Genomic DNA, 18,248 nt, shown 5'->3' on the forward strand with positions numbered 1-18,248 from the left:
TTAGTACAAAAGAAAAAATATAGAATCAAATTAGACCTATTTTAACACAATGTTATTGATATAACTTTGGCATTTTATGTTGACTGTGTCACACGTAATATTATTGGTGTATTTTTCCCAACACAGTTTGGGATACGGTAGAGTTATTTCACTTCAAATATATGTAAGTAAAACTGTGTGTAAGTAATTAAATAAAACAGGCAGTCACGGTAGACACCCTTCGGTTCAGCCCTCCACCGCGGGGTCCTTTGCATGTGTGGCGGTATTTTTCTTCAGTGGTTTAAAATAAGCGTAAAAATATTTCAGTATTTAACAGATAAAATGAGTTTTTGGTAAAATGTTCTCTTTCAGTCAAAGCTGTTGGTTCATTAGGAAGGTAAGAGCTTTTGTTGCTGGACTTTAAAACAACATCAGATTTATTTTTATTTTGTTTTATTCTCATTAGGCAGCTTCTTGCTCGAAATTTCTGTTCCACCTTAAATGGTGCTTCGGCTACAGAGCGCTCGGCGCCGAGTCAGAATGCGGCTAAAGAGCCTTTTAAGGTAGAACGGAAAGTTCCAATTTTCAACTTCACAGTATTAATTGAAAAAGGACCAAAATGATAAAATAGCATTTTATAGGATTTTATTCTGCTCTAAACTTTTTTTCAAGGTTCTATGAAATTATTTTATTTATTAAAGTATTTTAAATTGTACACCTTCTGCTTTCTCCATACAATATAAAGTTAATCCATAATTTTAAAGTTAATTTGCAGACATCTGTATCAGTTACACGTTTTTATAACCTAGTCATCGTTGTTCTGTTTTGCTTAAATGTGTACATTTTGAGAATTTGTCATATTTATTTTGAGAATTCCCACATGAAAGAGCTTAACCACTAATATATCAGGGGTCACCACCCTTATTCACAAAGGGACGGTGTGTCTGCAAGTATTCATTTTAACTAAACAGGAGCACACCCTCTATAACTGTTTAGAGAAGGTATTATTCTCAGTCCAGCAGTGACACTGAGGGGTTTAAACTCAAGCAGCATTGCTGTGCCTGATTCAATCGTACCAGAATGGGATCTTTTGAGACAGTAGCTGACATCTGTCACTGCACAATATGTTGGTCGTCCTCTAGTCCTTCATCAGTGGACACTAGGGTTGGGCGATATGGCCCTAAAATAATATCACAATATTTCAGGGTATTTTGGTGATAACTATATTTCTGGCAAGATGAAAAAACATTGAAAAATAGATTTATTGATTTCAAGAACACACTATTGCAACAAAATGCATGTATTATTAATATTAATTATATTAATATATTTTAATTTCTTATTTAAATTATTACATTTTTAATTTAAATAATATTACATTTTATTTTAGTACAAATCTAACAATTTCAAATATTCAGAAGAAACAACAAATTAACGTATAAACATTTGCTTATTTTGTAAACAACCATAACTTACCAAAATTCTGACATTGTATAGAAAATATTTAGAATATTTATAATTTATATCCAAAACACCTCCCCACGACTGAAGTCGCTCCTCTTTTGGAGCAAATATTTTTAATGCAGAGCAAATTTCCTTTATTCCTGTGCCTAAACGACTCATGTTACGAATATACACCATATTATGTATAAATGCATGACGTCATTGTGTAAACAAGTCAGAATATCATGGTAATCACAGTATTTTTTTTTTTTTATCATAAACCATTTGTTATCATATCATTTGTTTTTGCGATATTATTGCACACGATACGATATGGCACAACCCTAGTGGACACAGGATTCTGTCGACTGGGTTATTTTGGTTGGTGGAGAAATAAGGAAGTGGGTTTAATGCTGTGGCTGATTGGTGTATTTTTACTGATTTAATAAGAGTCAATGGCAATGTAAAAAATTGTTTCTTGCTTCTTCTTCTCTTGTTCCCCCACAGGTGGTGAGGTGGAGAGCTTTAGCGAGTGTTGTGTGGTCAGTTCTGTTACTGCTGGCCACAACACCCCTTTTAATTTTCCTCATTAGATTCAGTTTATTCCATCCATTCCAATGGATTTCAGGTGAGAAGTCAGGTATAAATATTAATATTAAAAACACATGGTGTTAACGTGTGTGATATCAGGATTAGTTTTTACCGCTGACCAGACGAGATGATTGGTCATGGCTGTTACTGTCCACAGCAGTCCGTGTTCCCCAGTAAATAAATGCAAATACAGCAGATGCGTTGCAACTGGACCTGCAGCTGGAAAGCTCTGCCTCCGAGTTAAATTATTGGTGTTTTAAGAGTGTGATATATTAAACCTTATTTGTCTCAATCTGTGTTTCTAAGACAGTGTTTGGAAACCTGAAGCATCACAAATTACTCATTCAAGCTAAGCCTTCTAGCACAAACACCACACACACACAGACACACACACAATAAGACTAAAGACCACCACACGTGTTAATGAGACTAAACCCCACACACAAAAACACACGCTCATGCATGTACACTAATAAAACTAAACACAACACACACACACTAACGAGACTAAACACCTCACACCCATGCTAAAGAGACTAAACACCACACACACACACACACAAGATTAAATGCCACAAACGCACTAATGAGACTAATCACCACACACACTAACAAGATTAAACACTGGATGTACACTAAAGGGGCCTTACATAGGGTCTGGTTCCATCTCTAATAATCTATGAATGTGAATTGAGGAGCTGGTTAATGCAGGTGTAAACAGACTCTGTCCTTATCTCAGATTTAAAGTGTGACTCTTTATTCGAAGTCCTCTGTCCTGTGTGTAATTTCAGCTAAAATTACTTTGTTACAGAATGTTTTGTTCTTCTTACGGCTGCGAGCACCATCTTCTCTCTGTTCCTGCTGGCTGGAGTTGTGTTGGTGATTGGGTTTTTCAACCTGGAGTATTACACTGGTTAGTATGGCGTACCACCGGGGCCAAAACCATTCGTAATCTTTTTTAAATGCTGCTAATGAACAAACCATGCTTCACTGTGTGCATGATCACTTAAAAAAAAAAACATGACATGAAGCAGCCACTAATGGAGCAGCTCACCATACATGAATTTAAACTCATGATACACAGTATGATGTGTGTTCCCTAGAGGGATATAAAGTCCCCTATCATTGGCCTATATAACAGTTCTCTGGAGTGATTTATGGAGCTTCGTCTAAGATCTCAGGGACAATGTGGAGTGGTTTCTCTGATCCAGAACTGATCATCTAACACCTAACCTCACAAAAATTTCAGGCTGAATGCTGTAAAATCCTCATAGCAATGTCCCAAATTCCAGTGTAAGGCTTTCCCAGAAGAAAAATTATCATTACTGCAGCAAAGCAGTGCAGGGAACACAGATACACTGCTTTACACTGTTCCACAGTACAATGCTTGGCGTCTTTATTCCCCTCGAGCCTATGTCTGAGGAAATCTCTCGCCATGAATTTGCTGCTGTCTGCTTCTCTGTGTATGGAGGAGAGGAGTTCATGTTTCTGTACCTCTTCTGTTCAACATAAACAATGTCCGTCCAACCTACTGACCGATCAGTCATTGCAGTCTGGAGAGGTGCGTGTCAGGTTCCAACGTAGGTTCAACACAGAAGTATAAATTGGGCTTTAGGCTCATGTTCAGCTTGTCTGGAACATCAATATTTCATATTAATAATTAGTAATAACACTAATAATAATAAATCATAAACATCATTATTTTTGTGTGTGGTTGCAGTTGTTCCCTCGATCCCTTGCTCCAGAGTGGCTCTCCTGGCCTGTGTGCTGCACCCTCGGCAGTGTGTTCACTCTCTGGTGCACTGCACGGTGGGGATGGTGGTGATGTGGTGTTCCTCTGTTCTCACTGGAGGACGATATCAGACTCTCGGTTCTCCCTGCACTCACCGTGAGAGGTAACACTCCCCTCTTTCATCTCTCTCTCTCCCTCTGCCTATTTCATACCTCCCAGCTCTCTCTCTACACACACTCTCTACTCTGAAATATCTCACTTTCTTCTCTTTCTGTATATTACTGTATTTTACACTCTTTTTTTTACTTGATTTCTCTCTTTCTCTCACTCAACTATCTCCTTCCCAATCTCATTTCTTATTTTTTCTGTCTCACTAGTCGCTCACTATTCCACTTTTTACATCTCTATATTTTGCTTTCTGTCTCTCTATTTTGTTCTCTCTCACTATGTCTCAGCTATCTCTCTCTTTCTCACTCTCTGAATTGTTTTCTTTTTTCCCTCTTTTCCTACACTATTCTCTAGTTCTCAATATTTATCTTTTTTGCTCTCTCTCTCTCTCTCTCTCGCTCCTGATCTCACTTTCTTATCTTTCTGTATATTATTGTATTTTACACTTTTTTTTTTTACTTGCTCTCTCAATTATCTCCCAGTTTTCTTCTTTCTGTCACACTATTTGCTGTTTTTTTTCCTCTCCCCTCTTCATTTTTTCCCCTTTTTACACCCCTCTCTCTTGTTTGCTCACCCTCTCACTCTCTTGCTTTCTGTCAGATCTGAGTCCTGTCCTGGTTCTGTTTAGTCTCAGGTTTCGCAGATTAACATCAATTATTCTCAAGCGAGGGTTTAGAGCATGACCTGGTGATAAAGTTAGTTCAATTAAAGCAATCTTAGGGAATCGTATCCTCGGTGAGCCGCCGGAGAGAAAGAGGAGATGAGGGGCCTGAAGTCAGGTGACTGCTTGGCATACTGACCCTGTTTCAGGTCAAACACAGCAGTTCTACTGGAGATTTTAAACCCCTCAATGTAACTGCAGGAATGAGAATAGTCCACCAACCAAAAATATCCAGTCCTGTGTCCACTGATGTAGGATTAGAAAATGAATAATAATCCTTGTTGGTATTATAATATAACGTTTCTTTTCTGCAGTGGAGCTCAGGAGATGTGTCTGAATGAGTATCACCTGTTCTTCCTGCTGGCCGGAGCTTTCATGGGATACAGCCACAGCTTTCTGGGAGTCGTCCAGAACTTGAACTATGTGTCCTTTCAGATCATACAGGTTTGTTTTTACATTTATTCACACCTATAATTACAGTGACCTTATTTACATGAACTCTCACATGTGGAAAGTGTGCATTTGTGAGATTTATAGAAATAGACATACAGCTATGCTATATTCAGATACAACACATCTCAATGTACCTTCTGGTATTAAGACATTCATCAGGGGTATGTTCCTATTTGCTTCAGTCTCTACTCTTCTGGAAAGCTTTACACTAGATGTTGTATAGGATTTGTTGGTCTTCAGCCACATTAACAACAGTGGGGTCAGGGGCTGGTGTTGAGTGTTTAGTTCTGGTCCCAAACAGCACTCCAAGTCATCCCAGAGGTAGTGGATGGAACTCCATCCCTCCAGAGATCACTCTTTCACTTGAGTCACTCTTCCGTTTCATATTGCATTTGTGATTTTGGATAGAGTTGCACCACCGTGTTCGCGATCGTTTCAGATATTTATATATGAGAGAGAGAATTAACTGTCTTAATTTGTACAGGTTTGAAATATCATTTTGAACAACTCTATAGTGTATTTGTTTAAAACTGATACACTCTTTGTGTTTACTCCACAGCAATTTAAATATCTGCGTTTTAAAGGCTCCCTGCCGCGGGTGGTGAAGTGTAGTGCTGTTCAGTCTCTCTATTCCCTCAGGAATTACGTAGCTCTCTATTTCTTTTTTGGTAAGATCCATATTTGATTAAAACTATTTTAACAAGGGGTTTACAATTAAAGGGGTTGAAGCTATTAAAAGATGTAATAGTTTTATTATATATAATATATATTTTTATATTTCCTAGGTCATATTCCCAGAGCATGGATCTCTAACATTCTGAGTCTGCAAATTGATGGGTAGGATGTTTGTTTCTGTGCAGAGACATGTACAAGGTGTAGAAATGAATCCCTTCATTATAATAACATTCAATCTGTTTCAAGCTGTTTTTACACAAAGATGCTTTAATGGGGTGCTTTTGCACTTTTTCAATTAAATGATTCATGCAAAAAAAAAATTAAATATATATAAAGCATTGCAGAGTTCCCTAAAAAATAAAACATCATTGTTTTATTAGGAGTGGGTCATTTTTATAATGTACCTGAAGATGATTGCCAGGTTGCCAGTTTGAGGAAAACGTATTGAATACTCGTTTCCACCTTAAACATCTATGCGAAGCTAAAGCTAACGCTAGGTTTATGAACAGAACTTGAAACACTTATTTCCCATTTTATCCATTTAAAACACAACCAAGTGCACATCATGTCACTAAAACATCTACCTACTAGTAAAACGCTTATTTGCTGTGTACTTCCACTTTTCAAACACAAGGCCAACATTTCCTCTCATTTTACTCTGTCTCTGGTCATGGAGATTTTTAGGGCAATGGGGCTTTTTGGGTGTGGTAAAATATAACATTAGCTATGTTCACTTGGTCATTTCATGGCTGTGGGATACCGTTTGTAGACCTGGCCACACAGTTTACTGTAAAATGATTGGACAGAGGGCGGGATGACAGGCAGGACCTTGGAAGGCGGGATTATAAGATTTCTGCATCAGACTGGCAACTTCTCAAAGAGAATATACTGCTTTAGCAATGCTGTGAGAGGCAGCAGTGTTTAACTTTGACTGTTTTCTTAATCTATGATCACACAACCTGTATATTTTATGACCAAGTACTGTAAATATCCTACAGATTACTCATTTAAGTTTTATGTTGTATAAAAAATACTGTTAAAACATTCTTGCCTTTTTTGTCAGCAATGTACACATTACACTGCTTTAAATCCATTAATATCTAAAATACTACACTGAGTCGATACACTCAGAACATAATGTTTATTACAATAACAGGCATACCTCCTGTGTTTTCTGGCTGCTCTTGTAGAACTGTGCACTCTTTGGACTCATTGGCGGGGCTGCTGGATTTCTCACTGCTCTTTCATCTGTGGATAAGCGGAACCTTCCTGCTGTTCACCTGGAATATCACTGTGCTGCTCTTCAGGATCTATGTCACAGAGGTACTGATGCACTGGGTACATGGGTGGGGTTGGGGTTTTTGTTGTAGAGGACATGTAGATAACGTGGCGGCATTGAAGATATATTCAGCGTGTGTTGTATACAGCCTTATGTTAAAACCTGTTTTGCTTATTTTTTGTTTTCTTCAGCCCACAGTTATGTCATAATAATTTATTAACCATTTATTCACCCAAACAGACACTCAAATATTATAATTATTTTTAAACTGGTTTTTCCTTCTCTTTCAGCCGTACAGATTCCCAGTGCAGTCCACATTCTCTGAGGACACAGAGCAGTGTCTTCCTAAAGTCCTTATGGAAAACAACATTCTGATTTTAAAGGTATTTTCATCTGAATTATGGTCAGCAGTATTTTTTTTTTAATTTCTTTAATGTTAACTCTTGAATGTTGTTTCAGTTTCTGGCCCTGCAGGACCTGGCTTTACTTTCCCAGCACTCTCCCTCTCGCAGACAGGAGGTCTTCAGCCTCAGCCAGCCAGGTACTTCCCATTTCACCATGCTCTAGTTGCATACATTAATGTGAACATGTGTTGCTGTTGTGGTGGGTCCAGATCCTACCTGGAATCACTGGGCACAAGGCAGGAACACATCCTGGAGGGGGTGCCCAAGGTCCTTCGCAGGGTGACACACACTCAGACATTCACTCACACACTCGCACCTATGGACACTTGTGCAAACTTGTGTTTTTGGACCATGGGTGGAAACCAGAGCACCTGAAGGAAACCCACACAGACACAGGGAGAACACACCAAACTCCTCAGACAGTCACATGGAGCAGGGCTCGAACCTACAACCACCTAGAGCTGTGTGACTGAGACACTACCTGCTGCCACAATAGATCTGTATATTGGATTATTTTAAACTGGTCCTACAGTGAGGAATATAGCTACAGAAAAGGAGGCAGCAATTACCCTGTGATTTCTCCACCCTACCACCTGGATATAAGGACACAGAAAAAATAGATGAATGTCTTTCTAGTGCATGGGGGGGTGGTATTTGTTGGGGATTAAAACTTACTTGTTGAATCTCTTGTTGGTTGTTATTGTTATCATATATGTATTAAAGCACCAATGTCCTTGTATATCAAATATTGAGATCTGTTCAAGTAGAATTCCAAGATAAAGTAGTATTCAGGTGAAATAAGCCTTTAAAAGATCTGACAGAGAGGAGTATAGATCATCCTCTTTGCTAAAGGACAGTGTCACAAACACATAGGGTCCTAGAAATGTGGTCCTCAAATTGCAGTTCTTGAACTGTCATCCTGAAACAGCAGACTCCGGTACTGCAGTGATAGAGTACTGGTCCTACAACACATACATCCCCCTCATTATCACAGTGTGTGTGTTTTCTCTTTTGTAGGAGGCCATCCTCATAACTGGAACGCGGTCAGTAAAGAGTGTCTGTTTTTACTGAGTGAGTTAACTCAGCGTCTTGTGGCTCATCAGGAAACTGTTGCCTCTAATGGCCGCACGAAGACTCTGTCTCTCAGCAGCGACACCAGGACCTCCTCCAGCAGCTCAGGTACAACTCAGGAACACTCCATACAGACACAACACTGACACATGCACCACTGACACACTGTAGCTCAGAACTAAACACAGGAACTGGTGTGTGGACAACTCTGTTCTTCCCTTTCTGGATCAGTTTGAGCTTCAGCTCCCAAGTGAGTGGTGTGGCCCTGAAAAACCAAACCAGATTTAAGCAATTACATAGGCAGAATAAGTAGCTGGCTGGTGTGATATAGTGGGTATCACCATTGCTATCTGCATGCCATTGCTGTAAATACAAACTAAATTCTGAGCCAGAGGAGCAACAGAATCACAATTTTCAATTCCAAAAAAAAGTTTATTTAAAGGCAGAGTAATTGAATAGAAATCTGTAACTCAAATGATGCTGTAATAACAGAGTTCTTTTTAGGCCACAGAACTGTAAAAAACAATAATTTCACTCACCGAACAGATTGATTGTATGGCTTAACTTTCTGTATACCTATCAACAACACCCTGCCCTAACGCATGAGCTTCACGTGTGTTAATATGCACATGCTTTTCAACTCCACACAGACACAACCATGTTTCCCACTGATAGCTGGAAGAATGGCAGAGAAGTGTACGACCTATTGCACTGCTAAACAAATAAAGAAATTAATAATGACGGAATAAAAATCTTCCAAAAAAATGAGGGCAGGGCAAAATGAGTGAACATGGGTGTACCTCTTAAATACTCTCTCCGTGTGACTTAGCAAGCCATGTTATTGGGGTAGACTTATAAGGAGGGCTGAAAATATCAGCGAAGTTGCACTTGTTTCTCAAAATCACATACTAGAATCATTAGAATCACTTTATTGGCCACTGTGCTTGCATTTTTATTGAAATACACACATACACACACAAGTGAACACTAGGAGGCAGTAAGCACACATGCCCAGAGCATTGGGCAGCCCTAGCCTAGGGGATTGGGGTTGCCTTGCTCAAGGGCACTTCAGTCATGACCTGTTGACTCTGGAGATCGAACCATTAACATTCCAGTTACAAACAGTACAAAGAATTTACAGCTACAGTCAGAGATCCTGCAGAGGTCCCCTCCCTCATTCTCTTACTGGCCAAGACTCATTCCAGAATGATGCCCAGGGTCAGGGACTGCACAGAGAAGGAGAATATATACTTAAATGGGATGTCTACAGTTGTGGAAATATGCAGTTCTCTCTGGTTTGCTTACGTTCCGAAGCTCTGCATCTTTTAAGGTGGTGTGTTTGAAGAGAAAAACAACTGTTGTTTGTATGTTTCAGAAGTGTAAATTGTCTTTAAGGTTTTATTCACTGTTTGAATTCCCACAGAAACTCGAGGTGTTTTGTTTTGTAGCACTGTCTGTAATGCAGTTAGCCGTCTCCCAAGTTTGGAGAAATTTCCACCTTAAGTGAGCTGAAACAGCAAAAATAAGTCTGTGTTACCCTCCTATGGAGCAGGAATAGAGCAACATCCTTATCTCAGTTTGTGCTTTTCAGCTTTTGGAGTCTAGCATACTGGACACTTTTTATTTTTATAAACACATTAGACTGGTTTCCAGTGCAAACCGAATGGAGAGCAGCAGGTGGAGAGGATTCATCTTCTGAGTTTTATAAAGTATTTTTTATTACAGTCATGTTTGTGGCCTTTAACTAGAATCAGTTCTTATTATTTGTATGTAGAAGAGTGAATAATCTCACTTAATAAGAGGAAAAAATTAATAGAATTGTGACAGAGTCAGGGTTTCATTCCTAATTCAGGTAGGATATGATTCCTTGGCAGGTCTCCTAACCCTGTGTCACTCTAGACTTGTAACTGCTGAAGGACAGATATGAATTTTGAAGTCTGTGTGGGTGGAGTATTGTGAACAATTTCACTTTAATTGAATGTGGAAAAAGCTTGCAGGAGTCCCTGAATGCGTGTGTTTTTCAGTTTCCTCAGCTGTGATGTCAGGGATGGAAGATCTGCCCCAGACCCCTCGACCCACCACTGTGATGCGGACCCCCGGCAATGTGTTCCTGAAGTCCTCCGGGAGAGGTTTGGGCACACCCCTGACTTCCCCCTTCACCCCGGACCTGGACAGTCCCCTCTCCACCCCAGCTCTCAGGAGACTTGCCCCTGGGCCAGGGCTTCAGCAGAGCCCCGGATTCAGTTCTGTCCAGAGCCCCCACATCATCAGGAGGGGCCCCAAACTTTGGAGCGCTTCCACTGGTCAGATTATACTCTCAACACTCTGAGGCAGCTGGCTGTTTATCTGTAGGGCAGAAATGGAGGAAAATTGTTCCATAAATTTGGAATTTAAATTGGGCAACAGTTGCATTCTGAGATATTGCTATTCCACCATAAATATCAGCACCCTTACATTCAGGCCGTCTTAAATGGCATTCGGGACAAGCAAAATCAGCTGGGTAGCTACCTTAAGGTTAATGATATGGAACATTTTCAGGGCCAAAATAGGAAATTATTAGAAAATTAATGGGTGTTTAAAATAATTATTGCTGTCAAAAATGGGTTGTGTTAATGTTTAAATGTTTAAAAATGTTTGTGTAAATGGGTTTGTCTTCACTGATAAACTCCTTTGTTTTAACTGAGCAGTTTTCTGAAGCTCTTTTCTCTCTCTATAATTTGTGATATCAGACTCTCAGACCAATGGCAGCACTTCGTCGTCACCATTTCCCACCCCCAGGTCCCCGCCCCCTGAACATAAATCCAGCTTCATCACTCAGTGGCTCCAGAACCGGAAAGAGCAGGTACGTCACCATCGCAGCTATTTCCTTCAACATACAGGAGCACTCCATTTTAAACTACTAACAAAAAATAAAGGCATGAAGTATATAATAAATCCAGTGTCTATTTGAAAATTGATTTTGAAATGCAAGTGTTGGCTCATGCTCTCTGACTGTGACCTCCGCTGCTCAGGTTAAAGCTTTTTTGGCCAAGAGGGTGTTGGTAATGTATCTGTTTAATAAGGTAAGGAGGTAGAACACTGCATGGTCCTCTTAAAATAGCATGCTGCATGTGTTGTTAAAGTGGTAATAAATGGTGGAGGGCAGGTGTAGCTTCCTTTAGAGCAGAGGTAGTCTCCGATCTGTAATTTTAAATTATTTTTTTCTCCTGACTTGCAAACTGGTAGTTCAAAGAGTTTCAAAAGATTGTGTACAAATTTTAAAAAATAAAATATGTAATTGTTTTAATCAATTTGGGATTTTAAACATTTCATTTCTTAAACAAATTGTTTATTTTCTATTACACTGTACTCAGAGGTGTGTGGAGTTGTCTTCTCTCTGCTCTGCAGGAAATGTTGTAGTAAAATGACACAGTAAAAACTGTAAAGCTTGAGTAGAAATACAAAATTAGCAAATACTTTTAAAAGGAAAAGGAAACACTTTCCTCCTCCAGTGTAAGTGCTTCATCATGTGAGGTGCTTACACTTTTAAGGCTTAAGGTGTCTTTTTAAACAAGTTCTGCAGGGTGGAGGAAACGAAATACCACTCTGTTGCTAATGTATCTGTACTTTAGTAAAAGTAACTAGCGACTCTTCACCTCTGATTGTAAGTACACAGTTATTTGAGACTCTAGTATTTGTTTTGTTATGGTCTGCTTGTAGATGTTCTGTATAAAATTAGATATATCAGGTTTTGCATGTGTGGGATTTTTACACACCTTTTACTTTTATTAATTAACACTTTTACAATGATTATAAAGCATGGACTCAATTTATCTGGATATTTTTAAAAACTGAGATTTTCCTACCTCTGGGGAGCATAGTATCTCTTAAAGAGACCACAAAGCCTGAGAGAAACAGAGCTTTAATCCTAAATCACTCCATAATCCCTATGTCTTGTACTACGCAACTCCTGAAATGACTGAATCTTAACAGTGAATTATATATTTCTAATACAGCATCATTTTATATTCATTCATATGTGTGAATCTGAAATCTAGTTCTGTCTTTGTGTGTACAGTGTAGCTTATGACTTATGTGGGGGAGTGAGGAGCTGTTTGAATTAAAGACAGGCACGCTGTGACGTAAATTATAGTTACATAAAGTGCCGCTTTTATGTGGATGGGAGACCAAAACTATCCAGATCCTTGTGGACGGAGCCTAAATCCACTAAGTAGACTTTAAACTGGTTCTCCATGTGCACAACTAGCGGAGTGCATGACTAATGTCTGGCTGCTGATGTGATGGACCTGGGCAGTCTGTATTCTCCTCCGGTAACACTGCGTTAGCAGCAGTGTGAAAAGAGGCTGTGGTGGATGTCACATTTGAACTGTATTTATCACACCACTAAATCACATGTAAATAGCTGGTTATTGATTTTAAAGATGATTATATTTAATTTCTGGTCTTGAGCCCTGGTTTTGGGTTTGATTACCTTGTGAAAGTTCTTGAGTCCATGTTTTTCAGCGTTCCTCTCTCATAATGACTGAGTCTGAAATGTCTTTTCCGTCCGTAAATATTTTTTTTTCCGTGTGTTAAACAGCTGCCAGAAGCTTCCAGCCAGGCCCTGTTTGCTGATGGCCAGGCTCATATCTGGGCTCTGGAAGGTACAGCAACCACCATAATAATATTAAAGAGACAAATAACAAAGAAATCACTAATTCAGTGATTAATGTATGTATTGGCAGCCCACTAACCCACACACCACCCAGTCTGTTTTCAACACTTTACATGGGTATATCTCCAGATACAAAATGAGGGAAAGTCTACAGTGGTATTTAGGGCTGTGCCATATCTTATCGTTCACAGATAATATTGTTATAAATTTTAAAATAATTAAAAAAAAAAAAACAAACATAATTTTAATGTCTATCATTTTGCACTTACACAAGGGGGTATGTTCATAAGTGAGTTATTTAGACACAGCAGCAGTATGGTTATAAGGGGATTTTTCAAATTAGTTTTTTTTTTATGCAGCAGCTAATTTTCTGCACTTTTTTATTGTGGTAGATTGATTTGTTACATTATTTTAGACAAAACCGGAAACTTGGTAACTTACAAAATAATAATATCTACAACATAACCATGTTTACAAACTTTTTTGGTATCTTTCTACTGAATGTTCGAAACTGTTACATTTATATTATGATGTAATTTAAGCATTTATTTTGTTGCATATTATGTTCCTGAAATTAAAAATATATTTGTCACTGTTTGTCATATCACCAAAAATAGTTATTGCAAAAATACCCTGATATATCGTGATATTATTTTAGGGCCAAATCTCACACACACAGCTCTAATGGTATATAATGGTGTATTTTAAAATCCAACTAGGGTCAGTTACTGTTCTTTTGACGAGTATTAGGTATTGATTATTTCATGTTCTTCAGGTAACAACTTGGTATTTTAATAATGATAGAAATAATTGTAATAATAAATGTTATTGACAGATTCTGGATGTTTGTCTTTGGCTTAAACCAGGTTTTAATAAATAAATAAAAGGGGATGTGGGGTTTTATGAAGAATGCAGCGTAACAAAACTAGGTGAATCTTTATTGACCCAAATAGTCAGTAATGTGTGTCCTTCTGTATTTCCAGATACTGAACTTGTGCTTTAAATATTTTATTTCAAGGGCTCTCTCACCTGGTAACTGCTTCTTTCACTGAGGACAAGTATGGCGTGGTACAGACTACATTACCCAGCATCCTCAGCTGTATGCTGTCTCTGCAGGAGGTAAACTCCAAAGATAAGGAACATGCTCAATCCAGGGTGTGTTCTTGCCTTGTGCCCAGTGGCTCAGGGTGGATTCTGGACCCTCTGAGATACTGATCAGGAGGAAACTCTTACAAAAGATGAATAAATGACACAATAAAACTGAAATAATCAAACGTCAATGAAAATTCATGATCTACTGAATTGATTTAGATATTTGAAATGTAAGCCTATATTATCCTCTTCCTAAATGTTCTCCTGGACACTAGAGGTGATAATGTCTGATGATCTCTCTGTTTGATTTGATGTTGACAGACTGCCACCATGTGGTTATAAAAGTATTCTCAGGGCACCTTGTTAAATCTCTAAAAATCACCATATTTGGTTTGAAAAGTTTCATATAATGTTATGAAACTGTATAATATTAAAGAAATTCTTTTTATCATCATTACATCACAACTCACGGCAAACATTTATTCATATTTCTTTTTTTCTTCAATTATGTGAATTTTGTGCTGCAATTCCCCTTCCTGCAACTGCACCCCCTACTGGGGAAGCTCAGCACTGCCACACATGCTCCTCTAAACAGGCCCAGCCAGTTCAAACTCAGCATTGTAATGTTTTGTGATTCAAAATATTTGAATTTCAGTGCATCTGAGAGTAATTGGCCTGATTATTCTTTGATCTTGCTGTGACCCAGTGCTGTTGTGTTTTACAGGCTGTGGACAGACATTTCAAGCTCCCTCATGCATCCAGTAAAGCAGTGAAGACAAGCTGCATCATTGGAGACAGCTCATATAAAACTCTGCGCTTTGCTCTGAGAGCTGCACTGAAAACTGCAATCTACAGGATCACATCCACCTTTGGAGAACACTTAAAGTAAGTCTCAATATTTTCCCTGTCTCTTGTCTTAAATTGCTGAACAAATAAGAGTCCGTTTTTTTGTACTCTGTGCAAAGCTCTGCCACATATTAAACATGACACATAATATTTCACTGCTGTTTCAGGCTGGACTTTAATGATTGGCCACTTTAATAACTGTGATGTGTGTAAACGCTACTTTAATATAAACAGAGAAAATAAATCACTATAACTGCTTCAAAATATTTTTGATGCTCCAATTTGCTGTAACACAAAAAGCAGAGCCTCTGCATTGCTACTCTGGCAGAAACTGCACCATGCAATTCTGGAGGCGGGTAGGAAACTATCTTCCTCCTTCCCCCTCCCCATTTATTTCAGTATATCACTGTTAATGTGTAATACACTAGGGGGAGCTCAAAGAGCAAAAAACCCAAATCTTACCTAGTGTTCCTTTAACTTAGAAATGTTTTGTTTTTTAACTTTGAATTCCAGTCTGTGTCATGAACTGTTCCCATGAAAACAGGGGTTTTTTTTGTTTGTTTGTTTGTTTGTTTTTTAATAAATGGTTTTGAGTCGTTTTGTGTTCTCATGTGAGTGTAGATATTTTCTGTTGGTCTGGATGGATATGTTTTTGAAAACGGACAGAAACGTCAATTTTGAAATATATCTGGATACATAAACAGAACTTTAGTCTGAAATAACATCTGATCATTTACTTTAAACCTGAAATGTGTTGTTCCAGTTTTTCCATGGGTCTGTGTGTCATAAATGTTCCTTTAATGTAAAAAGGCAATCTTTATAGACAGCTGTGATTAATTTGCTGTCTCTCTGTGGTTTCAGTGCTGTGTGTATCTCAGCAGAGCAACAGAAGAGACTTCAGCAGTTCATGGAATACAAGGAGTGACCATGAGCTTCACCTTCAGTGCTTCGCTCCAATACAGAGGCAGTGTGTGTGTGTTTGAGTTTGAGACAAATAGAGTGACTGTGAGAGAGCAACCATCTCTCCAAAGGATAAATACAGGGGTCCTGGCACTTGATTGATCACTCAAAGCCTTAGAATATTTATAATATCAATAATAACTATGTTTTCTCTAGTATTAGGTGCTGCACTGTTTCTCTCAGTTTCTGTAAAAATATTCTCTTTCTGCTCCACACTTTGGCAGAAATACAGCTTGTTTTTTCTTGAGTTTAAGTTAAACTTGCAAACAGTATTCATGGAAGTAATTGTTTATTATATTTTACATCACTTTCTATAAACTGCACCTCTCATGGGATGAAGAATCAAACTGCTTTCTTTTTCCTGAATGAACTGGTTTATGCTCCATAGTGGACTGGATGTGTCAGAGAGCCTGCAGTAAACATGTTTTAAACATGGTCATCTGCAGGTAGGGGACCTGCGTTAAGTGTGAAGAAGAATCCATGGAGAAAATGACTGACTGCTCCTTTAAAGCAGCTGATTTGGAGATGGTGATAGAGTTGGTTTACAGAAGTTAAAGTTTTCAGATCATAGTTAAGATGTGGGATTATGAGATGAATGAATGTCCTTATTTCTGGGAATATCTGGGAGTTGTGTAAGTTAAACTATAAACATTTAATCCTTTGCTTAGTTTTTAAATGGATTTAGTGCAGGACCTTGACTTTGAGAATGGTTCTTCGTGTGTAAATAAATTTTTTGATATCCATTAGATATTCTGGCTTTATTGGAACTGAATAAATCTTCTACATGTTTCTGTACAAACAGAATCTGATTCAATGGATTTCACTGGGAATTTGCACAGGTTTCAGACCTGCAACAAATAGGAAACAGACAGGTAAAGATAATATACGTTTAATCTGGAGATTAGTTAACATTAAATATTAAAGTAAATGCAATTAAATACAGTTAAAATTAGATGAAAAATTTATATGACGCTGGTCAAAAGAAATTGTTACGCAAGATGTACAGGGGTTGGACAATGAAACTGAAACACCTGGTTTTAGACCGCAATAAATTATAAGTATGGTGTAGGGCCTCCTTTTGTGGCCAATACAGCGTCAAGTCGTCTTGGGAATGACATATACAAGTCCTGCACAGTGGTCAGAGGGATTAAGCCATTTTTCTTGCAGGATAGTGGCCAGGCATCACTATGTGATGCTGGTGGAGGAAAACGTTTCCTGACTCGCGCCTCCAAAACACCCCAAAGTGGCTCAATAATATTTAGATCTGGTGACTGTGCAGACCATGGGAGATGTTCAACTTCACTTTCATGTTCATCAAACCAATCTTTCACCAGTCTTGCTGTGTGTATTGGTGCATTGTCGTCCTGATACATGGCACTGCCTTCAGGATACAATGTTTGAACCATTCGATGCACATGGTCCTCCAGAATGGTTCGGTAGTCCTTGGCAGTGACGGGCCCATCCACCACAAGTATTGGGCCAAGGGAATGCCATGATATGGCAGCCCAAACCATCACTGATCCACCCCCATGCTTCACTTTGGGCATGCAATAGTCTGGGTTGTACGCTTCTTTGGGGCTTCTCCACACTGTAACTCTCCTGGATGTGGGGAAATCAGTAAAGGTGGACTCATCAGAGAACAATACATGTTTCACATTGTCCACAGCCCAAGATTTGCACTCCTTGCACCATTGAAACTGATGTTTGGCATTGGCAAGTGTGACCAAATGTTTGGCTATAGCAGCCCGGCCGTGTATATTGACCCTGTGGAGCTCCCGACGGACAGTTCTGGTGGAAACAGGAGAGTTAAGGTGCACATTTAATTCTGCCGTGGTTTAATGTTTTTTGGATACACTCACAACATAGCACCTGAACATCCCTTTCAGACAGCTTCCTCTTGCGTCCACAGTTAATCCTGTTGGATGTGTTTCGTCCTTCTTGGTGGTATGCTGACATTACCCTGGATACCGTGGCTCTTGATACATAAATAATAAATATCAGCCATTTTATTTGTTACTTAAAACCTCGCCACCTGTCATCGATTAACTCCCTAAACTCCTCTCTGTCCAAACTATTGATGTTATTTCCAAGATTTTCAACTTCCCTCATCTCCACTCACCCCTCCATTGCTGACCTGCAATTGGAAAGCCCCTTCCTACGAGTTGTAAATTTTTATTTCTTAGCGATGCGATGTATGGAATCTTAGCTGTCCTAATCTGCATTTAGCAAATGATAACAAG

At 38.8% G+C, this 18,248-nt stretch overlaps 1 protein-coding gene across 2 annotated transcripts; it reads left to right on the plus strand.

Annotated features, from left to right (window-relative positions):
* The first annotated feature begins 232 nt into the window (after positions 1 to 232).
* ndc1 (NDC1 transmembrane nucleoporin) lies at positions 233 to 16,770 on the plus strand. Of its 2 annotated transcripts, XM_066678086.1 has the most exons (18): positions 233 to 376; positions 1,930 to 2,050; positions 2,825 to 2,926; positions 3,734 to 3,908; positions 4,889 to 5,018; positions 5,587 to 5,695; positions 5,813 to 5,864; positions 6,893 to 7,025; positions 7,272 to 7,364; positions 7,441 to 7,522; positions 8,403 to 8,564; positions 10,481 to 10,759; positions 11,186 to 11,298; positions 11,468 to 11,518; positions 13,036 to 13,099; positions 14,129 to 14,229; positions 14,927 to 15,087; positions 15,910 to 16,770. In XM_066678086.1, the coding sequence occupies exons 1-18, from the start codon at positions 338 to 340 to the stop codon at positions 15,971 to 15,973; spliced, it is 2,031 nt and encodes a 676-aa protein (XP_066534183.1). In that variant the 5' UTR covers positions 233 to 337; the 3' UTR covers positions 15,974 to 16,770. The 2 variants fall into 2 exon arrangements, with proteins under 2 accessions (XP_066534183.1, XP_066534184.1); XM_066678087.1 differs by lacking the exon at positions 11,468 to 11,518.
* The last annotated feature ends 1,478 nt before the right edge of the window (positions 16,771 to 18,248 follow it).

Source organism: Hoplias malabaricus, chromosome 1 (genome assembly GCF_029633855.1).
Source record: "Hoplias malabaricus isolate fHopMal1 chromosome 1, fHopMal1.hap1, whole genome shotgun sequence".
Classification (NCBI taxonomy): Eukaryota; Metazoa; Chordata; class Actinopteri; order Characiformes; family Erythrinidae; genus Hoplias; species Hoplias malabaricus.

What these genes read in the sequence shown, in the direction of transcription:
- ndc1 (XM_066678086.1), top strand. Translation starts at nt 338, where the DNA reads ATGTTCTCTTTCAGTCAAAGCTGTTGGTTCATTAGGAAG. An exon ending in CTGAGTCTGCAAATTGATGG is followed by an intron (nt 5,865 to 6,892) that starts GTAGGATGTTTG and finishes CTGCTCTTGTAG; the next exon opens with AACTGTGCACTCTTTGGACT. An exon ending in ACAACATTCTGATTTTAAAG is followed by an intron (nt 7,365 to 7,440) that starts GTATTTTCATCT and finishes ATGTTGTTTCAG; the next exon opens with TTTCTGGCCCTGCAGGACCT.